At 37.5% G+C, this 19498-nt stretch overlaps 1 protein-coding gene across 4 annotated transcripts in view; it reads left to right on the top strand.

Annotated features, from left to right (window-relative positions):
• USP32 (ubiquitin specific peptidase 32) overlaps positions 1-19498 on the top strand; it is a 110482-nt gene extending 90984 nt beyond the window's left edge. For 2 of the 4 annotated variants that reach the window (XM_053454571.1, XM_053454569.1), the window contains exons 17-34: positions 378-532; positions 2368-2449; positions 2771-2845; positions 3262-3400; positions 3723-3828; positions 4326-4499; positions 5283-5457; positions 8466-8617; positions 8903-9014; positions 9861-10072; positions 13120-13304; positions 13783-13869; positions 14546-14666; positions 15017-15208; positions 16023-16314; positions 16868-17286; positions 17532-17624; positions 18642-19498. In XM_053454571.1, the coding sequence (XP_053310546.1) occupies positions 378-532; positions 2368-2449; positions 2771-2845; positions 3262-3400; positions 3723-3828; positions 4326-4499; positions 5283-5457; positions 8466-8617; positions 8903-9014; positions 9861-10072; positions 13120-13304; positions 13783-13869; positions 14546-14666; positions 15017-15208; positions 16023-16314; positions 16868-17286; positions 17532-17624; positions 18642-18815 (2945 nt within the window). In that variant the 3' untranslated portion in view covers positions 18816-19498. Of the gene's footprint in view, positions 1-377; positions 533-2367; positions 2450-2770; positions 2858-3261; positions 3401-3722; positions 3829-4325; positions 4500-5282; positions 5458-8465; positions 8618-8902; positions 9015-9860; positions 10073-13119; positions 13305-13782; positions 13870-14545; positions 14667-15016; positions 15209-16022; positions 16315-16867; positions 17287-17531; positions 17625-18641 lie in introns of all 4 variants that reach the window. The other 2 variants (XM_053454570.1, XM_053454568.1) reach the window with 1 other exon arrangement.

Below are 19498 nucleotides of genomic sequence, written 5' to 3'. Positions count from 1 at the left end.
ATAAGCAGCCAATCACATGGATCCTTGCTGAACATTGCACTTCAGCTAGCACACATGCAATTGGCTGCCACCACTCCCATTGAGTTTATAGGAAGCTCCACTCAAATTAACTTTAATGAGTGTGCTACTGAACCTGTACAGGAAGCATACTTAGGTATGCAAACGGAAGTACTTATGGCTTTCAGTAGAGACTACTTTTCTAACGGATTTAATAATGATTACACCAGTTTGCATACAGCAACTTTTGTGTGCACTTTACATGGAAATAGGGATGAAATGGTCCTTTAACTTTAGCATTATTTACCGTAAATTAATTGATATTGATAAATATTGATTATTTTTGTCATTTCTTATTTCTCTAATCCATTACTTAACAGGAAATGTTCCCTCCCCAAATGCCCCGCTGAAACGGGTGCTGGCTTATACCGGTTGCTTCGGCCGCATGCAGACAATAAAGGAAATCCATGAGTATCTTTCCCAGAGGTTGCGTATAAAGGAAGAAGATATGCGGTTGTGGTTGTACAATAGTGAGGTAAATAAGATGCATGATGTCCAGGAGGCTGGGCTATGTAAGAAAGCACAAAGGCATTAAGTAAATTCATGTACATTAGTTATGTACATTCAAGTGACAGTAATGCCGAGGACACTTAAGGCAAATCTGTCACTTTTCCCAAATACTTCACTTGACAACTCAGTAAACATTAAGTAGACCTCTGTTATAATTATGTTTACAGACCAAGCATTATATATGTATTAGAAGACCAGTCCAGTCTTTAAAATTGGTCCTGCTATCTTAACTTCCTATTCTCAGGATCTGCAGTATTGTTCTTCCCAATAAAGTAATCCTCCTCCATTTGCTAGAGGTATTATACCTCTTTGGTGGAAGCTGATTCTGGCAGCCTTTGTAAGGACAGGGAAGGAGAAAGGGAGATAAATCCAACTCAGCTACACTGTCAGGAACTGGGTCCATACAGACGACTGTGATGACCCAGAGTGCCGAAAGATGGAGTTCAGGAGCTATTGAGCATTGCCGGAGTTGTGCAGGGCGACTGCACTCACCTGGGTATTGAGCACCTAGGGTTGTGCAGCCACATACCAGCGCCCTGACATAGCAGCGAATGTTGTCCAGAACAGAGCAGAACTTGGAGATACCCTGCAGGCACCCTGGAGCAGACATGAGACATAGTACTAGAATCATGTGCAGGATGCTGCAGGCTGGGAGTAGGGAAGCTAAGCAGAGTACAGAGGAAACATAGCAAGCAAGGGGGGCAGAGTAAGGAGCATAACAGACAAGGCATACATAAATACAGGACTAGCCTAGGACTATGTGATAATAATTGGAGATTCCGTCACATCATATGGCCATAGTATGCTTAGCCCACCACTACGCCAAAGTACTCCAATATACGGTGGGTCCTAGCACTAAACCCTGCCTACAGAGGTACTGAACATACTAAACATGAAATCTAAACACATATCAGAGAGACATACCTGTAGACTGCAGGCTGCGACAAACATAACGGGTGGGGCACACCTTATAAAGGAAACAGAGCTGAAGCAAAGAGCAGCAACCAATGACAGTCTTCAGGTGTAAGCATCGTAGCTTAGCTTGAGATACAGTATCTGCCATTATCAGACTCCACCAATATGGACCCACCAGGAATAGGATTTTAGCAGCTGGGCATTGTAGTTTGAGTGTGCCCAGCTCTGAAACATGTAATCAGATGTCAGAAAGTTGTAATATAAGTGCCTAGCATTTGGTATTGAACAATGGGGACAACAGGCACTCCTGAAGTGTATCAGCTCGGAGTGTCTGCTAGAGTGTTGGTAGATTTTCCCACACCTGGTTTTTCAGGATTTGTTACATGTGCTATTGAGATAATTAGGCAATTAAGGTTCCTTACAGCATGATTGGAAAAACATTTGAATTGCTTCTGTGTTGTTTTTGTTTAATTAGTTCTTTTAAGGAAATAATAAAATGACAGATCTGCCTGTGTCTTTTCTTCGCATGCTCAAACATTGAGATTATAACATTATAATAACAATTCTTCATTTGAAATTCTAAGATTTTTTTCTTTGTGTATGTTAATACCAAAAGCATTATTTTATCTTGATGAATTATTGTCACAAACACGTGCCCTGCTAGCACATGCATAGGTGGGAATTCCGCTGAATCCCTCCATGCATTTTCAAGGAGGAGAAAATGATAATTTAAAGGGGACACAGCTATCATGTGCATATGATGGCTGGAGCATCCCTGTAATTGCACGGTAATGCTTCTTTGCGTAAGAATGCAGGGTGCGCATGGGTTTGACCTGCGATTAGTTCCAGAAAATATTGGGTTGACTATTGTTTTCCCTTTAATAGAATTATCTCACGCTTCTTGACGATGAAGACCATAAATTAGAATATCTTAAAATTCAAGATGATCAGCACTTGGTAATAGAAGGTATGTGAAGGAGTTATTATGTATACATATTTTTCTTCTTTCTTTTCTTTTTCAAAAAAAAAAAAAAAGAGTGTCCCAGTGATAGATTTGATTTTGCCCACAATGAACACACTTAATGTTTTTTTTTCTCGCTTCTCACCAATATTATAATAAATCCATGTAACACCTCTGTAGGTTATTTTTCCACATCAATGATTTGGTTTTGAGCAAGTGAATCTGTTTATACCAGTGTAGGTGATACCAAAACACAATGTTCTGTATTGATGGATATTGTCACCGTGTATTCTGATAAAATAATTACAATATACACTTTTTTAACAGTCCGTAACAAAGATATGAGCTGGCCAGAAGAGATGTCATTTATTGCAAACAGCAGTAAAATAGATAGGCATAAAGGTAAGTTTTTAGGTAAGTCCATTTTTTTTTTTTTACTTTGAAAAGAATTGCACACTTTAAGATCGTCATATCATATTTAAAAGTAGTTTCTTAAAACACTCAAAGAGCTCTTTGCGGAGTTCTTTAGAATTATAGTTACGTAACTTTCCAAGCATCTCCTCGAAGGCAGTTTTGTCAAAAAAATATAATAAAGCATAACTGACCCTTAAAATTTGTCAAATCCATTATCACTATTAGTGAAACGCATATAGGCATTAACAGATGCATTTGCATCCACTCACTGGATATGATCCATCTAACAATGCACCTTAGTGTACCATTTTATCATGGAATATAAGGCAGGTCCATACATCACACGCAGTACCCTTATTGATATTCATTGGAATTAAGACTCTATAATGGTTTATGTTTTCCAGTTCCCACTGAAAAAGGTGCCACTGGACTCAGTAATTTGGGGAACACTTGCTTCATGAACTCAAGTATCCAGTGTGTCAGTAACACTCAACCACTTACAAAGTATTTCATCTCAGGAAGGCATCTGTATGAACTGAACAGGTGATTAATCTAAAAAGGGCCACATTGTAAATTAGTACCGGTAATTAGTACACAAAATGTTAAACTGCATTTTTTTTATGATCCATAATTGTGTAGCCTTTTACCGTAACTGAATTATCAAAATCTCATGAAGAGTGAGAATTTAGTAGCGGCTGATTTATATCGGTTTACTCACTTCGTGGATCTGATCATCCAACTGCTAATATTTCAAAAATAAATCTTAGAAATGAGTATCTACGAAATACTCACCTGGTAGTTAATACAGAAAAATAGCTTGTTATTGCCAACCGTCTTCAAGTGCTTTATTTCTCTGATGATTTAGAACAAATCCTATAGGAATGAAAGGGCACATGGCAAAGTGCTATGGTGATTTGGTCCAAGAGCTTTGGAGTGGAACTCAGAAGAATGTGGCACCCCTTAAATTAAGGGTAAGAGGTTTAGGTTCAGATGTACGTTAAATAAACTTTTTCGTCCCTATATATGTAAATGTACTGTACATGTTAAACATGAAAACTATAAAGACTAAGAATGTGTAGTGTAGCATTCCCTATATGGCATCTCTTCTAAGGATGCTGCTGTAGATACCAACCTACCGTGTAAGGTGGTATCTAGAGACCTTTATTTTAGTTTTAAACAAGATGTGACTAATTTTCTGTCAGATTGAATTATAGTATTATTAAATATATTCATATTCCATGTATATAGATGATATACACACATTCATTAATCTGTAAACATTTGATAAAAAAACAGAATCATGTTTTGGGGGTTTTCTAGGTAGAAAGAGGTAACTTAGCTCACTTCAAGAAGTATCCTTTTTTGTGACATTGAAGCTTGGGAAAAACGTTGCTTTAGAGTCAATAAAAAGTTTTTGTCATGTATGGTTAGGGATAGTTGTGTTTATTTTCCTGTATTTTCTTTGCAGTGGACAATAGCAAAATATGCTCCCAGGTTTAATGGCTTCCAGCAGCAGGATTCTCAAGAGTTGCTGGCATTTCTTCTTGATGGTCTTCATGAAGACTTGAACAGAGTTCACGAGAAACCATATGTTGAGCTCAAAGACAGTGATGGTCGACCAGACTGGGAAGTTGCAGCTGAGGTAGGCAGTCGGTCTTATATAGTACGCCAAGCAGATTAGTGTATTCCCGTCCAAATAGATTTGTACAGAAAATCATGGTTAAAACATGTAAACCTGCTGCATTCACCAAATATCAATGTCATTAAATCAATATATATTCAGTGTTATGTATTGTGGAGTGTAACATATAATATAGGGCCAAATCTTGATTTACTTTCAGAATTGTAGAAAATAAGTACTGTTTAATCCATTAAGTGCTTAATCTTTTATTTTGGATTGGCTTTAGCAACCCCCTAGATGTCCACCTGTAGAGAGAGTTTTCATTGCTTGGAGGGACATCATTGCCCACTAAATCCTCTTTAACCAGAGCAAACAGGAAGGCAGGAGCCTATGCTTCTATAGCTGTAAACACCTTTATTCGGTATTTGTAGGTTGACCTTTAATGTGACTTGTAGATAGCCAAATTATTCTGCTACAAACACTAGGACACCATATTCCTATTGAATTGGTAGAATAGGCATTAATGAACCCATCTCCTGCGTAACAGCCTTGGAGACAGAGTGTATCTGGAGCTTGCTAATATTTTTTTTTTTACTGTAACGGCATGACTGAAGTAATCATTTCCCAGAACAAAAATGATCAAGCGGATAAGAACAGACATTTAGTTCTAAGAGTGCTCCACTGTCCATAATTATGTTGTGGCGTATTTTGAAAACAGTAGGTTATAATCGTATTTAATGATTAGCACTCTATATGTATTGCATCAAAAACAAAATGTGATGTGCTCTTATTTATCTGTTATAGGCATGGGATAACCATTTGAGAAGAAACAAGTCGATTGTTGTGGATTTGTTTCATGGACAACTAAGATCCCAAGTGAAATGTAAAACTTGTGGCCATGTAAGCGTTCGGTTTGATCCTTTCAACTTCCTGTCCCTGCCTCTCCCCATGGACAGCTACATGCATTTAGAAATCACAGGTAGGTATTTGAAAATATTTTGTTTTGTTTTTAATTTTAAGTTGATTAATTCAGTGTTTGGCATATATCATGAATTATGATAAATAAGATATTATGTATTATATATATAATATAATATAATATAATATATATATATATATATATATATATATATATATATATATATATATATATATATATATATTATGAGCCCTTAGTTTACGGATCATTTATTGTTCATTTATTATCACAAACTGTTCTACTTCCAAAAACTGCATAGAAAATCAAAACGGCCTCTTTGCCAGGTAAATGAACCATAGTAATTAAAGAAAACCAACATGAATCGTAAGTGAGTCATTACTGTACTAGTATATTTTAAGCTCACAAGGCCAAGGGTCTCGTTTTGTAAAGGTATGCATTAACATGCATTCATCTTACTGTCGGATTGTATCTTGTCAATTTTCATGTTAATTTTCACTGTCCCGCTATACTATTAAACTATAAAGTTTAGCTTCTGACCTTTTCAAATATTTTTTCAGCACATGCCATCACAGAGCTCCAAGTAGGAGTCACATAACAGCAATACTAAAAATACTATTTTTTTTAAAGCAGTGGAGTGTTATTTTGTTGGTTACCATAGGTAGTTTTGTGTCATACTTTTGGAAAATGGAACACACACACACACATATGTGTATATATATATATATATATATATACCGTATTTGCTCGATTATAAGACGAGGTTTTTTTCAGAGCAAATGCTCTGAAAAATACCCTTCGTCTTCTAATCGGGGCCGTCTTCTAATCAGACCTCAAATAGAGGTCTGATTAGGAGACTAAGATCCAGATCCCCCGCACCGCTGCAGGGGACCTGGATCCTCCTGTCTCACCACCCTCCATCATACACACACTTACCGTTGCTTCCTGCTGTATTGCCGGGGCAGTAATCCGCGTAGAAAACGTCCGCTGCAGCCGGAAGGAGGTGTGGCTAGCAGCGGGGGTTGTCTGCGTCCGTCGCGTAGACCTTCCCCGACTGTCAGAGATCAGAGTTCCGCACACTCTGATCTTTGACAGCCGGGGAAAGTATACGCGACGGACGCATACAAACCCCCGCTGCTAGCCACACCTCCTTCCGGCTGCAGTGGAAGGCAACGTCAACCCGCTGCCCCGGCTGGAAGCACCGGTGAGAGAGAGGGGGGGGGAGTGTGTGTGTTAGTTAAATGGGGGTATAGGGTGTGTGTGTTAAATGGGGGCATAGGGCATTTCTGGAGTGACGTTAAGGGAGCATTTAATAGAGCACTCTGCCTCCTGAAATGCCTTATACCTCCCTATATGCCACTCTGCCCCATAATATGCCTTTTAACGCCCTAAATGCCAGAGTGGCATATAGGGGTATAAGGCATTTCTGGAGGCAGAGTGCTCTATACAATGCCTTTTAACTCCCTTAATGCCACTCTGCCTCCTGAAATGCCTTATACCTCCCTATATGCCACTCTGCCCCATAATATGCATTTTAACCCCCTAAATGCCAGAATGGGATATAGGGGTATAAGGCATTTCTGGAGGCAGAGTGGCACATAGGGGGTCAAAAGGCATACCATGGGGCACAGTGGCATATAGAGAGTTAAAAGGCATATCATGGGCCACAGTGCCATATTGGAGTGGCAAGCCTGGGGGCAGATGTGCGTAACTGGGGGACAGGTTGGAAAATACAAGAAATAAAACAAAAAAAATATTTTTCTCAATCATAGCTTTTATTAAAAAAAATAGTTTACATGAATTAACATTTACTGGTAAAACTTTTTTCCTTTGGGGTCGTCTTATATTCAGGCTTTTTCTTTTTTTCCTAAGTTAATATTCAGATTTTGGGGGGGTCGTCTTATAATCGAGCAAATACGGTAATTAGGAATTCATATTTTAATATGCATTCAGTACGCTTCTTGTAGAAAACAAACCATATGCAAAATAGGCTTTCATTTGGGTCCTGGAATGGACCCCATATGCATATTATTTACAGTTGTACGTTGTATTTAAATATGGTATTACATCTGTTTTGTTGAAAATAACAGTTTTATAATTACATATTGCATTAGAAACAACCTTCTTAATACGGTTGAATTCCCAAAATGCTTAATTTAATTTTTGCTTTATTTATATTTTCTCTGTGAATGTTTTTAATTGAACCTTTTTTGACACATAAGAAAGGCCACTAATAGATTGAACGCATGTGTTGACATTGAAACAGAAGAAGTTTCTTAAAAGATCCTAAACTGTTTGCAACATTATAATGATCCATTGAGCGCTTCTAATTCATCATTTTACACATATATTAAACATTTCTGCAAGTACATGTACTTGTTGCTCAAGAGTTTGCAGACGAATATGATATTACGGCATGTGTGCTAATGGATTCCTGATGCTGCTTGCCATGTTTCTTAACCTGTTGAGAGGTGCTAGTGAAAATAGAAAACACATCATATCCACAACACAATACTTTTTCTCACTGTCGTGTCACATGGTGAGATTTAGTAACAAATGATTGATAAAACTGCTTTATATTTTTTTTCATATGTTTATTAAGTGACAGTATTTTAGATCTTCCTTTTACAACTGCACCTTACTATTATCATTCTAACCCAATAGCTTTCAATCCAGCTGTCATAGAACCCAGTGACCACTTAGAACATGGGTGTATTTCTGTTTCAGTTCAGGTTCATTATTAAAGTGTCAATTAAAGTAGTATTAAAGTGTCAATATAGATGGAGCAGTCTCTCAGAAGTGGTAGAGGTTAGCTGGGCAATGGTTTAGTGATAAATGCTATTTTTCTTACACAGGAAAAGGTCAACTCTCTGAAACTTTCTTCTAGGGTCACTAAGTAGAACAGGAAAGACAGAATCCATAAAAACCAGCTGGTGCCTCTCATAGTATAGTTAAATACTTTTGTTTTTATGTTACACAACCATTCCCCAATAATCATTTTAACATTTGAAAGTAGTCAGTGGAATAATGTGCCTTTTTTCTTTTTTTAGTGATTAAATTAGATGGTACAACACCTGTACGATACGGGCTGAGGCTAAACATGGATGAAAAATACACAGGACTAAAGAAACAGCTAAGTGACCTCTGCGGTTTGAAACCTGAACAGATCCTTCTGGCTGAAGTGCATGGATCTAACATAAAGGTAAATTCTATTTGACTTGAAATGGTGTAGCTTGTTTAAGTAAACCTTTACACATGTAACTACAATAAATATGCTGTAATAAATAAAAAAGAAATTCTATATGCTTGTTAAAAATAAAACCTTGCAAAAGGAAGTTTGCTTTATTTTATGTTTTTCATTGCTGTACCTTGGTGACGTAACTTCTATTCTAGTTTTTAGTTCTTCCTATTGAACAGAGCTCTGTGTCAGTGTTACCATTGCTATATGTGTTGTGACTTCATTAAAACTATTCTTGTTTGTTTATAGAACTTTCCCCAAGATAACCAAAAAGTACGGCTATCCGTAAGCGGCTTTCTCTGTGCGTTTGAGATACCCATTCCTGGATCACCCACATCAGCAACAAGCCCCACGCAGACAGGTAAAACATGTTCTTCGTGTGTCTCCTTTATAAGCTTTTTGAACAGCCATTACATGAGTTAATTGTTTGCTCCTTCCTCTTTAATTACTAAAATGAACATAATCATGCCATCAATGGGCATTTGTGACCTCTTTTTGTAGAAAGAATAAAAAAAAAAAATTAAACATATTTATCCATGCCACACTTTATACCCTTTTGGTGTTACATTGTTTATAGTAGTGTTTTAGTTGAACCATGCCTTTGGCTTGAATACTACAGAACCTGGTGGTCGCACCCCTACCAGATCAGCATCAGATCAGTGGACGTTTGTGTGGTAGAGCCCTTATGGCTGATGCAAATCATTGGACTTCATGCATGGGTAGCTAGTTGTCTATAGGGCTGATATTAAACATTGCCATATGATAGATTTCCATGAACGCAGTCTGTAGGCTGTACTGAATGTTTCATTTTAACATAACAGAGCTAGTTTATGGGTGCTTTATTACCATTGTGTATTTTCTGATTATTTAATTGTTGCATTATTGCAAATACTGTATGTTTTCTGTTGTTAACCTGTTAAATATTATTGGTTGAATTTCCCAGATTATCTACTCTGTGACATTTCAGGATGGCTAGAAAGTATTATAGGGGTCGCTGAACCGGACTGAATCTATTTTAGCGAGTCATATAATGTTAATTTTGTGCTTGTATTTGCAGACTGGTTGATGTGGGTCCATCTGCTGTATGCTTTTTAATTAGCTCTGCTGAGTCTATGAAACACGCAGCCAAAGAGGTTTAAACCATAATCCATATTAATAGAGAAGCAGTTCTAAGTAGATTACTTTGAGCTTGTTGTTCAATTTTCAGATTCCAACACAGTGCCATCATCAAATGGACCACACAGTGTCATCTCAAATGGAGGACTGAGTCGACCAACAATAATCCCCAATGGGATGCCAAATACTGTAGTGCCATGTGGAACAGAGAAGAGTCCAGGGAATGGAATGCTTAATGGTCATGCTTCTGTTCATCCAGATGGTCCATTTATAGGCTATATCATTGCAATCCATAGAAAAATGGTAAGAAACATGTTTCTTTTGGAACGTTAAGGTGACATTTAGTCTGTTAGAAACTCACCAAAGAACTAACAATTTAGTTCAAGTTCCGGGCAAAATGCATTTGGTTTCACAAAACAGGCCTTCTTGGGAGCTTAGTCTTTCCTAATATCCTTGCTTATTTTTACCTCTGCCTAGTCAAGTGGATTGGTCAGAAGACTTGCGATGGAATTGCATTAGGGTCTCTGTACTGCTGAAAAGGATAGTTAGTCTCTATGGTGCTGTTCCAACTGCTCAGCTCCTTGCACTCCATGCCGTCCTAGTACTATTGAACCAGGAAAATATACTAGCCTAACCCTAGGGTGGCAGTCCCTCTACCGCAAAGCCAGGGGCAGCTCAAGTCCACCAATTTGCTGTATGGCCCGGGTACAAGGGAGATCTCTGTTCTGCCCAATCAGCCCATTTACATTGTTAAATACTGTGCTGAGATTGTATGGCCCTTACATAGACTGTGCTTCTTAAGACACAGAGTGCAAGGATATAATGTCATATCCTCCCGCTTTGCAGCGACCATGGGTCAGGCCTAAGGCAATGTCCACAATAAGTATACATTCTTGGCTTGGTTCTGGCTGTGGAGGACTGCAATTTGACCTTCTTAGTCAAATTTTGCTCAGCTCCTGTTTTTTTTTGTGACACACAATCTAGCACTGGTAGGATGTTGTCATGGAAACCGAAAAAGCTTCTGAACAGTTTTTATGTGAATCATTAAATGCTATCATCTACTTGCTTAATGTACTAGTGAAGCAGACCATGGTATATCACAAATATATCACAGACTGTTCACGTAGTGAACATTAGTGAGCCTCATCTACTTCCCCTTAATATAATCAGTCATATGGCTTATGTACAAGGGGAGTACACACACGAAATTGCCCATACAATTGAACATCGCAATTTGAATTTAATTTAATTGGCATAGTTGCCTTTGCTTACAGAACATGTCTAGAGTGTTGCAGACATACACAGAAAACTGTGAATACCGTCATCCAGTTATAAGGTTATGTAGTAGCGAGTAATGCGTGGTACTTGTCTACTCATTATTTTGAAAAATGGAAATCAATTGTCAATCACTGTTAGGTGACAATTTCTTATTGACATTTATTCCTAAAAAAAAAATCTGCATCCTCTCAGAAGCTTATCAGATAACTGGAATAGAAAATTTCTTTTAGCGAATATACCTTTAATACTTTGGTGGTTTGTCTATTTGGGCAGTTAATAATAACGTGTCTTAAGTACCAATGTTGCACTCGTGAACATTTCTCTATCCAGGCACATTTCAATAGTTTTTTTTTTTATGTACTTGACATACTGATAAAAGCCCTTTTCATACTCTGTCACAAATGGAGACTTATTTGAAAGACTGTTATTTGTAAGACATAAAGATAAGGTGTCAGTGCATCTGCAAATGTGAAGTCATGATTAGTGCTCGTTCTAGCTGACAGCTGTCTGCATGCTACATCCACCCTCTGGGCAATATAACACGCTTGGCATTAAGAGCACACATAGGCTTGACATTTCCGTCCTCGCATACTTTTTAGTACAGTACTAAATTTGAAATATCCTTTTACCTGCTAAATGGATTCAGGCTTAAAAGACCGTAGTTCCATATAGATGCATTAGGTGAAAAGTAGAGTACTGACAGTAGATTCTATTTATGGAGCTATAGGTTTTAAAGGGCTGCAGGCAACGGAGACAAGAGACCCATCTTTTGAAACCTGCAATGAATGTGATTAGGCATAAGCCAATGAGTGCAGTACGTTCACATATTATGAGACTGTATTATGTAATAAGTACATTTTATTGAGGTGGTATTTTGCGATTTTCTGTGGGTTCGGTGGGTCAATGGAGAGTCTGCTCTGTTGCAAAAGATATTCCACGTGTATCTTATGCTATCAATGGTCAGACTCACTTCAGGTGTCTTATCAACCATGAAATGGCTCAATACCCTAGCACAAAGTGGCCAGCTGGGATGTGTTTACGCTGCTAACACTGTGAGCCTGTTGGCAAAAAATACCAGTGCGGTCACTCAAGACATAAGGCTGTTATTGTTACAATCGTTCATAGCTTGGGACTTGGCTGTGAATGTTCTCTGTCAAGACAAAAAGAACATACAAAAAGATCTTATTTTTTGTTTTATATAGCGCCATCAAATTCCATAGCGCTGTACAATGGGTAGACAGGGCATAACAAGTAGTATGTAACATAACAAATTGACTAACAGAGACAACAGGTGAGGAGGGCCCTGCTCAAATGAGCTTACAGTCTACCTGTTATACGAGTGTGTAAACATTACCTTCGCTTTGACCTTGTCTGATCTTCTGGATAGCTTCTGGTTTATCTGGGGCATGTGTAAGTTCTCTTGCTTCTTGAAGTTCTTCATCAGTTTTTTGCTTGTTTTAATCAAAACCTTTTGGGATTTAGATGTTAAGCAGTTTTGGCTAAGTGAGGAGTTGAAGGCTGGGAAATAAGACAAAGGACCAGAGTCAGGGTATATTTGTAATGATGAAGTCAGAAAATTGGATGTAAAATATAATAAATGCACGCTTTTAGGACACTGGGGTCCCTTATTTAGGTATAAGCCTGCAGACAATAGTGATCAGGAACATAACATAACATAGGGAAGCAATGAGACAATGGACTCTCTACATTACTATTGCATACTAAAGGGGAATCCCACATGGACATTCACCAGAGAATTAAAATGCAAAAAAAACATCTGTTGAGAGTCAGGATTTTATATTTGCGGCCTTCAGAATATCTCTTGGTAGAGAATATCTTTCCTTCATGACACTACAGACTTATCGGTGTCTTAAAAGTTTGCATTTAGCATTTAATGCCATCGCATCCGGTATAATTTTTACTCCACAGGAAAAAGGATTCCTGCACAAAAACATTTTTATGGATCATGCAAAATTCAGTGCTAAGAGTTGCCGCTTATATAGTATAGCAAATATTTGTATTTGAAATTGGTTTACTCAGCTACAGTTTGTGCATTTCCCTCCCTCTGATAGATGAGGACGGAGCTGTATTTCTTGTCCTCCCAAAAGAATCGACCAAGCCTTTTTGGGATGCCTTTGATTGTACCTTGCACTGTCCACACCAGAAAAAAAGACTTGTATGACGCTGTATGGATTCAGGTATCCAGATTGGCAAGTCCTCTTCCTCCACAAGAGGCCAGTAACCATGCACAAGACTGGTAAGTTATCTATATACATACACCTTTCCTTCCAGGTGTGTCACTGCTTCAACACTCTGGTGCTCTTCTTCACTTGGACAATTTTATTGTTAGTCTTTCTTCTTTTTGGGGATTGTTGGCAACACTACGGAAAGGAGAAGGCTTCCTTTGGCAAATCCCACAAAAAGGCGAGTGGTTCATACTTTCTATGTGCAGCAATCGGCAAAAGCTAAGCACAGCACGTAGAAAATATGACCTTCCGTAGTGTCCTTACCGCAGTCCCACAGGAAGAAAAAAATAGAGAATCACCCCAGGTGAAGAAGAAGGTGCAGCAGTAAAATGGTACTTTTGGCAGACACAGTGAGTCACCAGGAACGAAAGGTCACTGATCTATAATATATAATTTTACTGAAAATTCATGATAGTTGAGCAATACTGTGATAAATATATTTTAGGGTTTTAGGATTTAATTATTTACTCCCTTTTGTCTTATTTCCAGTGATGACAGTATGGGATACCAATATCCCTTCACCTTGAGAGTGGTCCAGAAAGACGGTAATTCTTGTGCCTCTTGCCCATGGTACAGGTAAATATTGGGAGTAGCTGATTTCCATAGATCCTTTGATTATCGGACAGGATTCTCTGAATTGCAGAGTTCTGTTGCTATATCTTGCAACAATTTGGGTCCAATTTTTATGATCATGTCAAATTATCCCAGCTGCATCTGTCAAAATAATATACCGTTTAGAATGTTTTGTGATATAGTCGGGGTATTACCAAGCTCCACTTGATTCAAAAAAGACAATGACAACTAAGTATGCTCTGCTTCTTTTTTTGCTTTAATTTTTTAAATTTTTTTTCATATAAATATATAGATATAGATATATATAGATATATATACACTCAGGCAAAAACTCCTTTGTAAACTGCACTGTAAATAAATCTGTTCTACATGTTTAGAATATCATATTTGTGGCATTTCCCCTGCATTCAGAAACAAACTATCTCAAAAAGTTTAGTTACATGATTTAATGCTGGGGGCATCTTTACCATAAGAGCGGTCTGGGCTCAAACTGTTTACCAGTCCAATTCCTCTGATTCATCTCGGCTTGTAGATTTCTTTCTTAGCCTGCACAGTAGAAATTGATTTTCCCGTGCCATAGGACTCTTCTACCTGTTTTGATGTCTAAGACTGAACACAGAATAAGTTCCAGTATTTAGCCATTCTTAGATGTTGCTCTTTCCATTGGTTTTTTATTTAGATTCTGCAGGGGATGCAAAATTGATTGCACAGTAGACCGTGCGTATATCGGTAATGCATACATTGCTGTGGATTGGGATCCCACAGCCCTGCATCTCCGTTACCAGACGTCACAAGAAAGGGTAAGGAAACACGTAATTATAAGGATTGAGATTGTGTTAAAAAGACTGTTCTACCTACTGTTACTAATAGAGTATGTTTATAGTTATAGAATTAAAACATCGTGCCCGTTACTGTTGAAGAGCCAAGTCTTTCTAATCAAAAAGATTATTGAAAATATGTGGAATATCACATGCTGACCTAAATACAAATCTTCATTTTGTAAAGTAACCTTTATAAGGACCAAAATGACCTTTTTCATGTGTTAGTTGAAGGATACAATGGGTTTGATGTACAGAGTCCAGGTGTTTTGTCTTTCCCAATAGACATAACCCACATAACCTTAAAATCACCGTGTGTTTCCCCTGGGCAGATTGTAGAGGAACATGAAAGTGTCGAACAAAGCCGTCGAGCACAAGCAGAGCCTATTAACCTTGATAGTTGTCTGCGGGCCTTCACTAGTGAGGAGGAACTGGGAGAAGATGAAATGTATTACTGTTCCAAGTGTAAAACTCATTGTTTAGCCACCAAAAAGCTTGATCTTTGGAGATTACCGCCAATTCTGGTATTTATCTTATTTGTTTTTTTAATGTGTTTTTTTTTATTTCTTGGATTGGTGATCCTATTATAATACAATATTTGTATAATGTGTATGAAGGGGTCATACAGCCCATAACACTATCTGTTATCAGTGGAAAATATGTTCATCCCAAATCATTTGTAAATCACTGCATGTTATTTCTAGCATTCTGGGGGTGCTTTGCTTTCTGATTGTAGTCTTGGATCACTCACAAATCAGTTGAATAAAAAAAGTCAACTGGATGCAAACTAAGAAATCGTTTCCATGTAAATTAAAATATATCTCTCTCCACCTAATGTATTGGTTTGTCTTGGTCTGTCATTTCTAGTCTTGTCATACCCCTTGAATATATGTATTGTATTAAGCGCTGGGTAAACTTTTGGCGCTATATAAATAAAAGTTAATATTAAAATATATCATAAAATCTGCTTTTTTGGATGATCAGGCTCCCTGTAGCGCCATTGTTCCCATGGCTGGTTAAAATGGAGATCACTTATCCACCCAACCAGCACATTATCGTTATGCAGCACTGTTCTGTGTTGAATCAGCCTCCATAGTTCATTGCCACCCGATGCCACGCGTCCTTAAAATATGGAGCGCTGCGATATTACATCATATGCCTGCACAGCAGTAAGGATGTGGCCAGCTGGTAGCAATTTGCTATTATAATAATATGACTGACATATGTAATTACGTTTATCAGCAGTATTTTTAACAGGGCAATGCCATTTAAGAATAAATATGAATTGTGTTTTTAAATAAAGATATAACGTTTCCGCTATCCCTTTTTCTTCATTAGATTATCCACTTGAAACGATTTCAGTTTGTAAATGGTCGCTGGATAAAGTCTCAAAAAATAGTCAAGTTTCCCAGGGAAAAATTTGATCCAAGTGCGTTTTTGGTGCCTCGAGGGCCACTTCAAAATATGAAGAAGCAAATAAAGTTCTACTCTGAAGACCAGGGTGAGCCACGGGCGACCCAGGTCGAGCTGAAGAAAGCAGAGCCTACAAACGTCTGCTCTTCTGGAGATGGCGATTCAGTCAGCAAATCTCAACCAATCCTCAGTTCTTCCACTGGAAATATTAATAAAGGTCAGTTTATGTAAACTACAACTACAAATCAATATCAGACTCGGCATGGTAGCTTACATATCATCCTGTTGTCTGACACTGTTGTTGATTTGCAATAATTCCATACTTGGGATCAATAGTTTGGTTGACGTAAATGTCCAACACAAACATAGCTCTTGCATTATTGATAGCCCCAACTGAGAAGATTTGTGTTCTCTTAAAGGGGGACATTTATGTTAATGTTGCTCAATATACGGGCTTTAATATTTAACTTTGAGCTGTTTAATTGGATGTTTGCCCACCAATTCTTTATCTGGCATCCATTTCTATGCCTGGCCTTTGCCATCAACATTTAATGTTATTGTGCTATTGCAGTTGAGACATCTGGACAAATGCAGGATAGAAAGCTTTAACTATTATCCTAACAACTAGAATAATTTGAGCTTCAATGGTCAAATGTTTCACAGCTTGGTGATCTTTTGATTTATTTTTATTAAATGGCTTTTGTTTAATTATGTTCTCCTGATAAATATTTAGCAAATTATCACTCACATGACATTGTTTGTTATTTTAGCATCTCCGTTACAAGGAAGAAAAGCAATGACAAACTGTTCAAGTAAGAATAACAGTCCAAACCACAGTCCCAGAACATTAGGAAGAGGTAAAGGACGGCTACGGCTGCCTCAGCTTGGGGGGAAAAAACTTTCGAGCAGCAAAGAAAATCTAGATCAAAGCAAAGATAATGGAGCTGAAGAAGCTAGAGACAGTTCTGATCAGGTGGACTCAAACAAAGGACACCTTTTGGGTGGAAGTCAATCAGAATTACTCAACATTCAGGATTCTGATGTGGTCTTAACCAATGGACTGAATTTTGAGAAGAACACATGTAGTAATGGGCAGCTAGAAAACCATACTGGTGAAGATGAGGACAGTGTTGATGACCAAAGAGATGACATCTGCTGTCGCCCTATTTACAATCTTTATGCAATTTCGGTAAGCAACGTTCTTTTAGGAGTTAATGGCATAGTGCGTAGTGCGATGGCTTACCAATGGGCTGCACATCTGGTTTCAAGAATTCTTGTTTTTCCACTATCCCCACATCCAAGCTGTGATTATAATTCAGGCTGCTTTGATAGCAAATGGTTGAATAGTAAATCCCCCTATGCATTGGTCTAGCCATTGTGCCATCTTGTTAGGTTTGCACACATACATTTGACATTTGTTTTTTCTCTTCCTAGTGCCATTCGGGAATTCTGGGTGGAGGTCATTATGTCACTTATGCCAAAAATCCTAATAACAAATGGTACTGCTACAATGACAGCAGTTGTAAGGTAAGCAGTGATATCTTATGAGAAAAATTGTTAGAAAAATTCTAATGCCACCTGTACATTGTGGGAATCCAACTCACCACGGGGTCTTGGGGTCAACAGGGACAATTTTGCCAAGGCTTGGCTTGGAGTTTTCCACCCTTTGCATTAAGTTGAGGGATATTTGTGTTTGATTTTCCACCAATTTGAGGATTTCTCTATTATACAGACTCTCCGTAGCATAAGGAAGCTTGATTTTATCGGTCACAAAGCTGTATTACGTACTCAGATGTTCAACCTGTACTACAGGTTAAACAACGCAGTTAGATCAGGAACATAATACACTGCTAGGATTAAATGGGGAAACAACTGGTATTAAAATCATTATTTTTTTTATTTGAGAACGTGGCTAGTTTTTTTTTTTACTTTAAATTAGTAATGTAGACATTAATAAATAGAATTATAGTTATTTTTGTCTTCAAGGTAGGTCTGTAACAGTTTTTGTAATCAAACTTTTCATGTGTAGAGATGAAACAATTTTCCCTTTTCTAAAGGGAATTCTAAAGTGTTTTTTTTTTGTTTGTTTTTTTTATTTCATGGCTCCTTATTCTAGCCAGACTAGGTAGTCCTGTATAGTAAATCTTATTTTATGAAATGTGTGTTAAATATCTACTTTTTTGAGGAAAATAATGCACTCAAAAACATGTCTTGTATTCTGAATACCAATTAATATATATATTGAATATTTCTTTTCCCATATGTAATTATAGAGGTTTGTGCTTTATAACAGTGTTCCTTATTCCTATGGTAACTTCCAGTTTCCCAGTATGGTGCAGCACCAGTTATAGAGTTATGGGAGAAATATTAGCGCCTATGTTCCATTCGTGTAACGATTTTATCAGCAACCAAAGTAGGAAGCAGAAACATTTTTTATGCTTTTTATATTTATGATTTTAAATTTTATCAAGCACTAAGCAGAAACAATTTTCTAAGTCTTCAACCCATTTACATTCAGATCTTTGCGTGTTTTCTTCCCATTAGGAGCTGCACCCTGATGAAATCGACACAGATTCTGCCTACATCCTTTTTTATGAGCAGCAAGGAGTGGACTATGCACAATTTCTGCCAAAGATAGATGGGAAGAAAATGGCAGATACTACCAGTATGGATGAAGACTTTGAATCGGACTATAAGAAATATTGTGTACTGCAGTAAAATGTTTGTGCTTCCAGTGCAGTGAGAATGCATGGCAAAGGTGGAAAAGCTGGATTGAAACCGAAACGCGTCGGAAAGAAGAGACAACGAAATGTTGAAACCGATAGTAATTGATCTAGCTATATTTGTGGAGAGGTCCCCCATGCATGTAGACTTCTTCACTAACATGACGAAAGATCAAGATATTTAAATAATCTTTTAATATATATTTTAATTTATTTTAAATACGTTTTTCGTAGTTTTTCCCTCCCAAGCAATCAGCGGTTGTTTACATCAGAAATACAACACTAGATTCTTCATAACGCTCTAACAAAGAGCTGTAATCGAAGAAATCCAACAGTAAACAGCATTTGGGGCTGAATTATATTTATTATAATTTATATTACCAGGAAAGATCATTAGCGTTCTCCAAAACCATATCTTGCAAAGGCAGTGAAGCTTGTATATGCAATATTATTTCTTATTAAAATATTAAAGCCCAACCTAATATTTCCTACCGCAAAATCATAGTGTTTTATTAAAGATATCATAGTTGATGTTCAAGCCCCTCTCCTTTACATACGACGACGTACTACCCTTTTCTAGTAGGCTGGGACGTCAGTGGCATAGACAAAGCACTTTAATAACATGGGTTTATTTGTTGGTTGCTTGCATCTTCAACCCATTCATTAAAAAAACAAAAA

This window comes from Spea bombifrons, chromosome 2 (genome assembly GCF_027358695.1).
Source record: "Spea bombifrons isolate aSpeBom1 chromosome 2, aSpeBom1.2.pri, whole genome shotgun sequence".
NCBI lineage: Eukaryota > Metazoa > Chordata > Amphibia > Anura > Pelobatidae > Spea > Spea bombifrons.
This window is presented reverse-complemented; position numbering and strand designations above follow the sequence as displayed.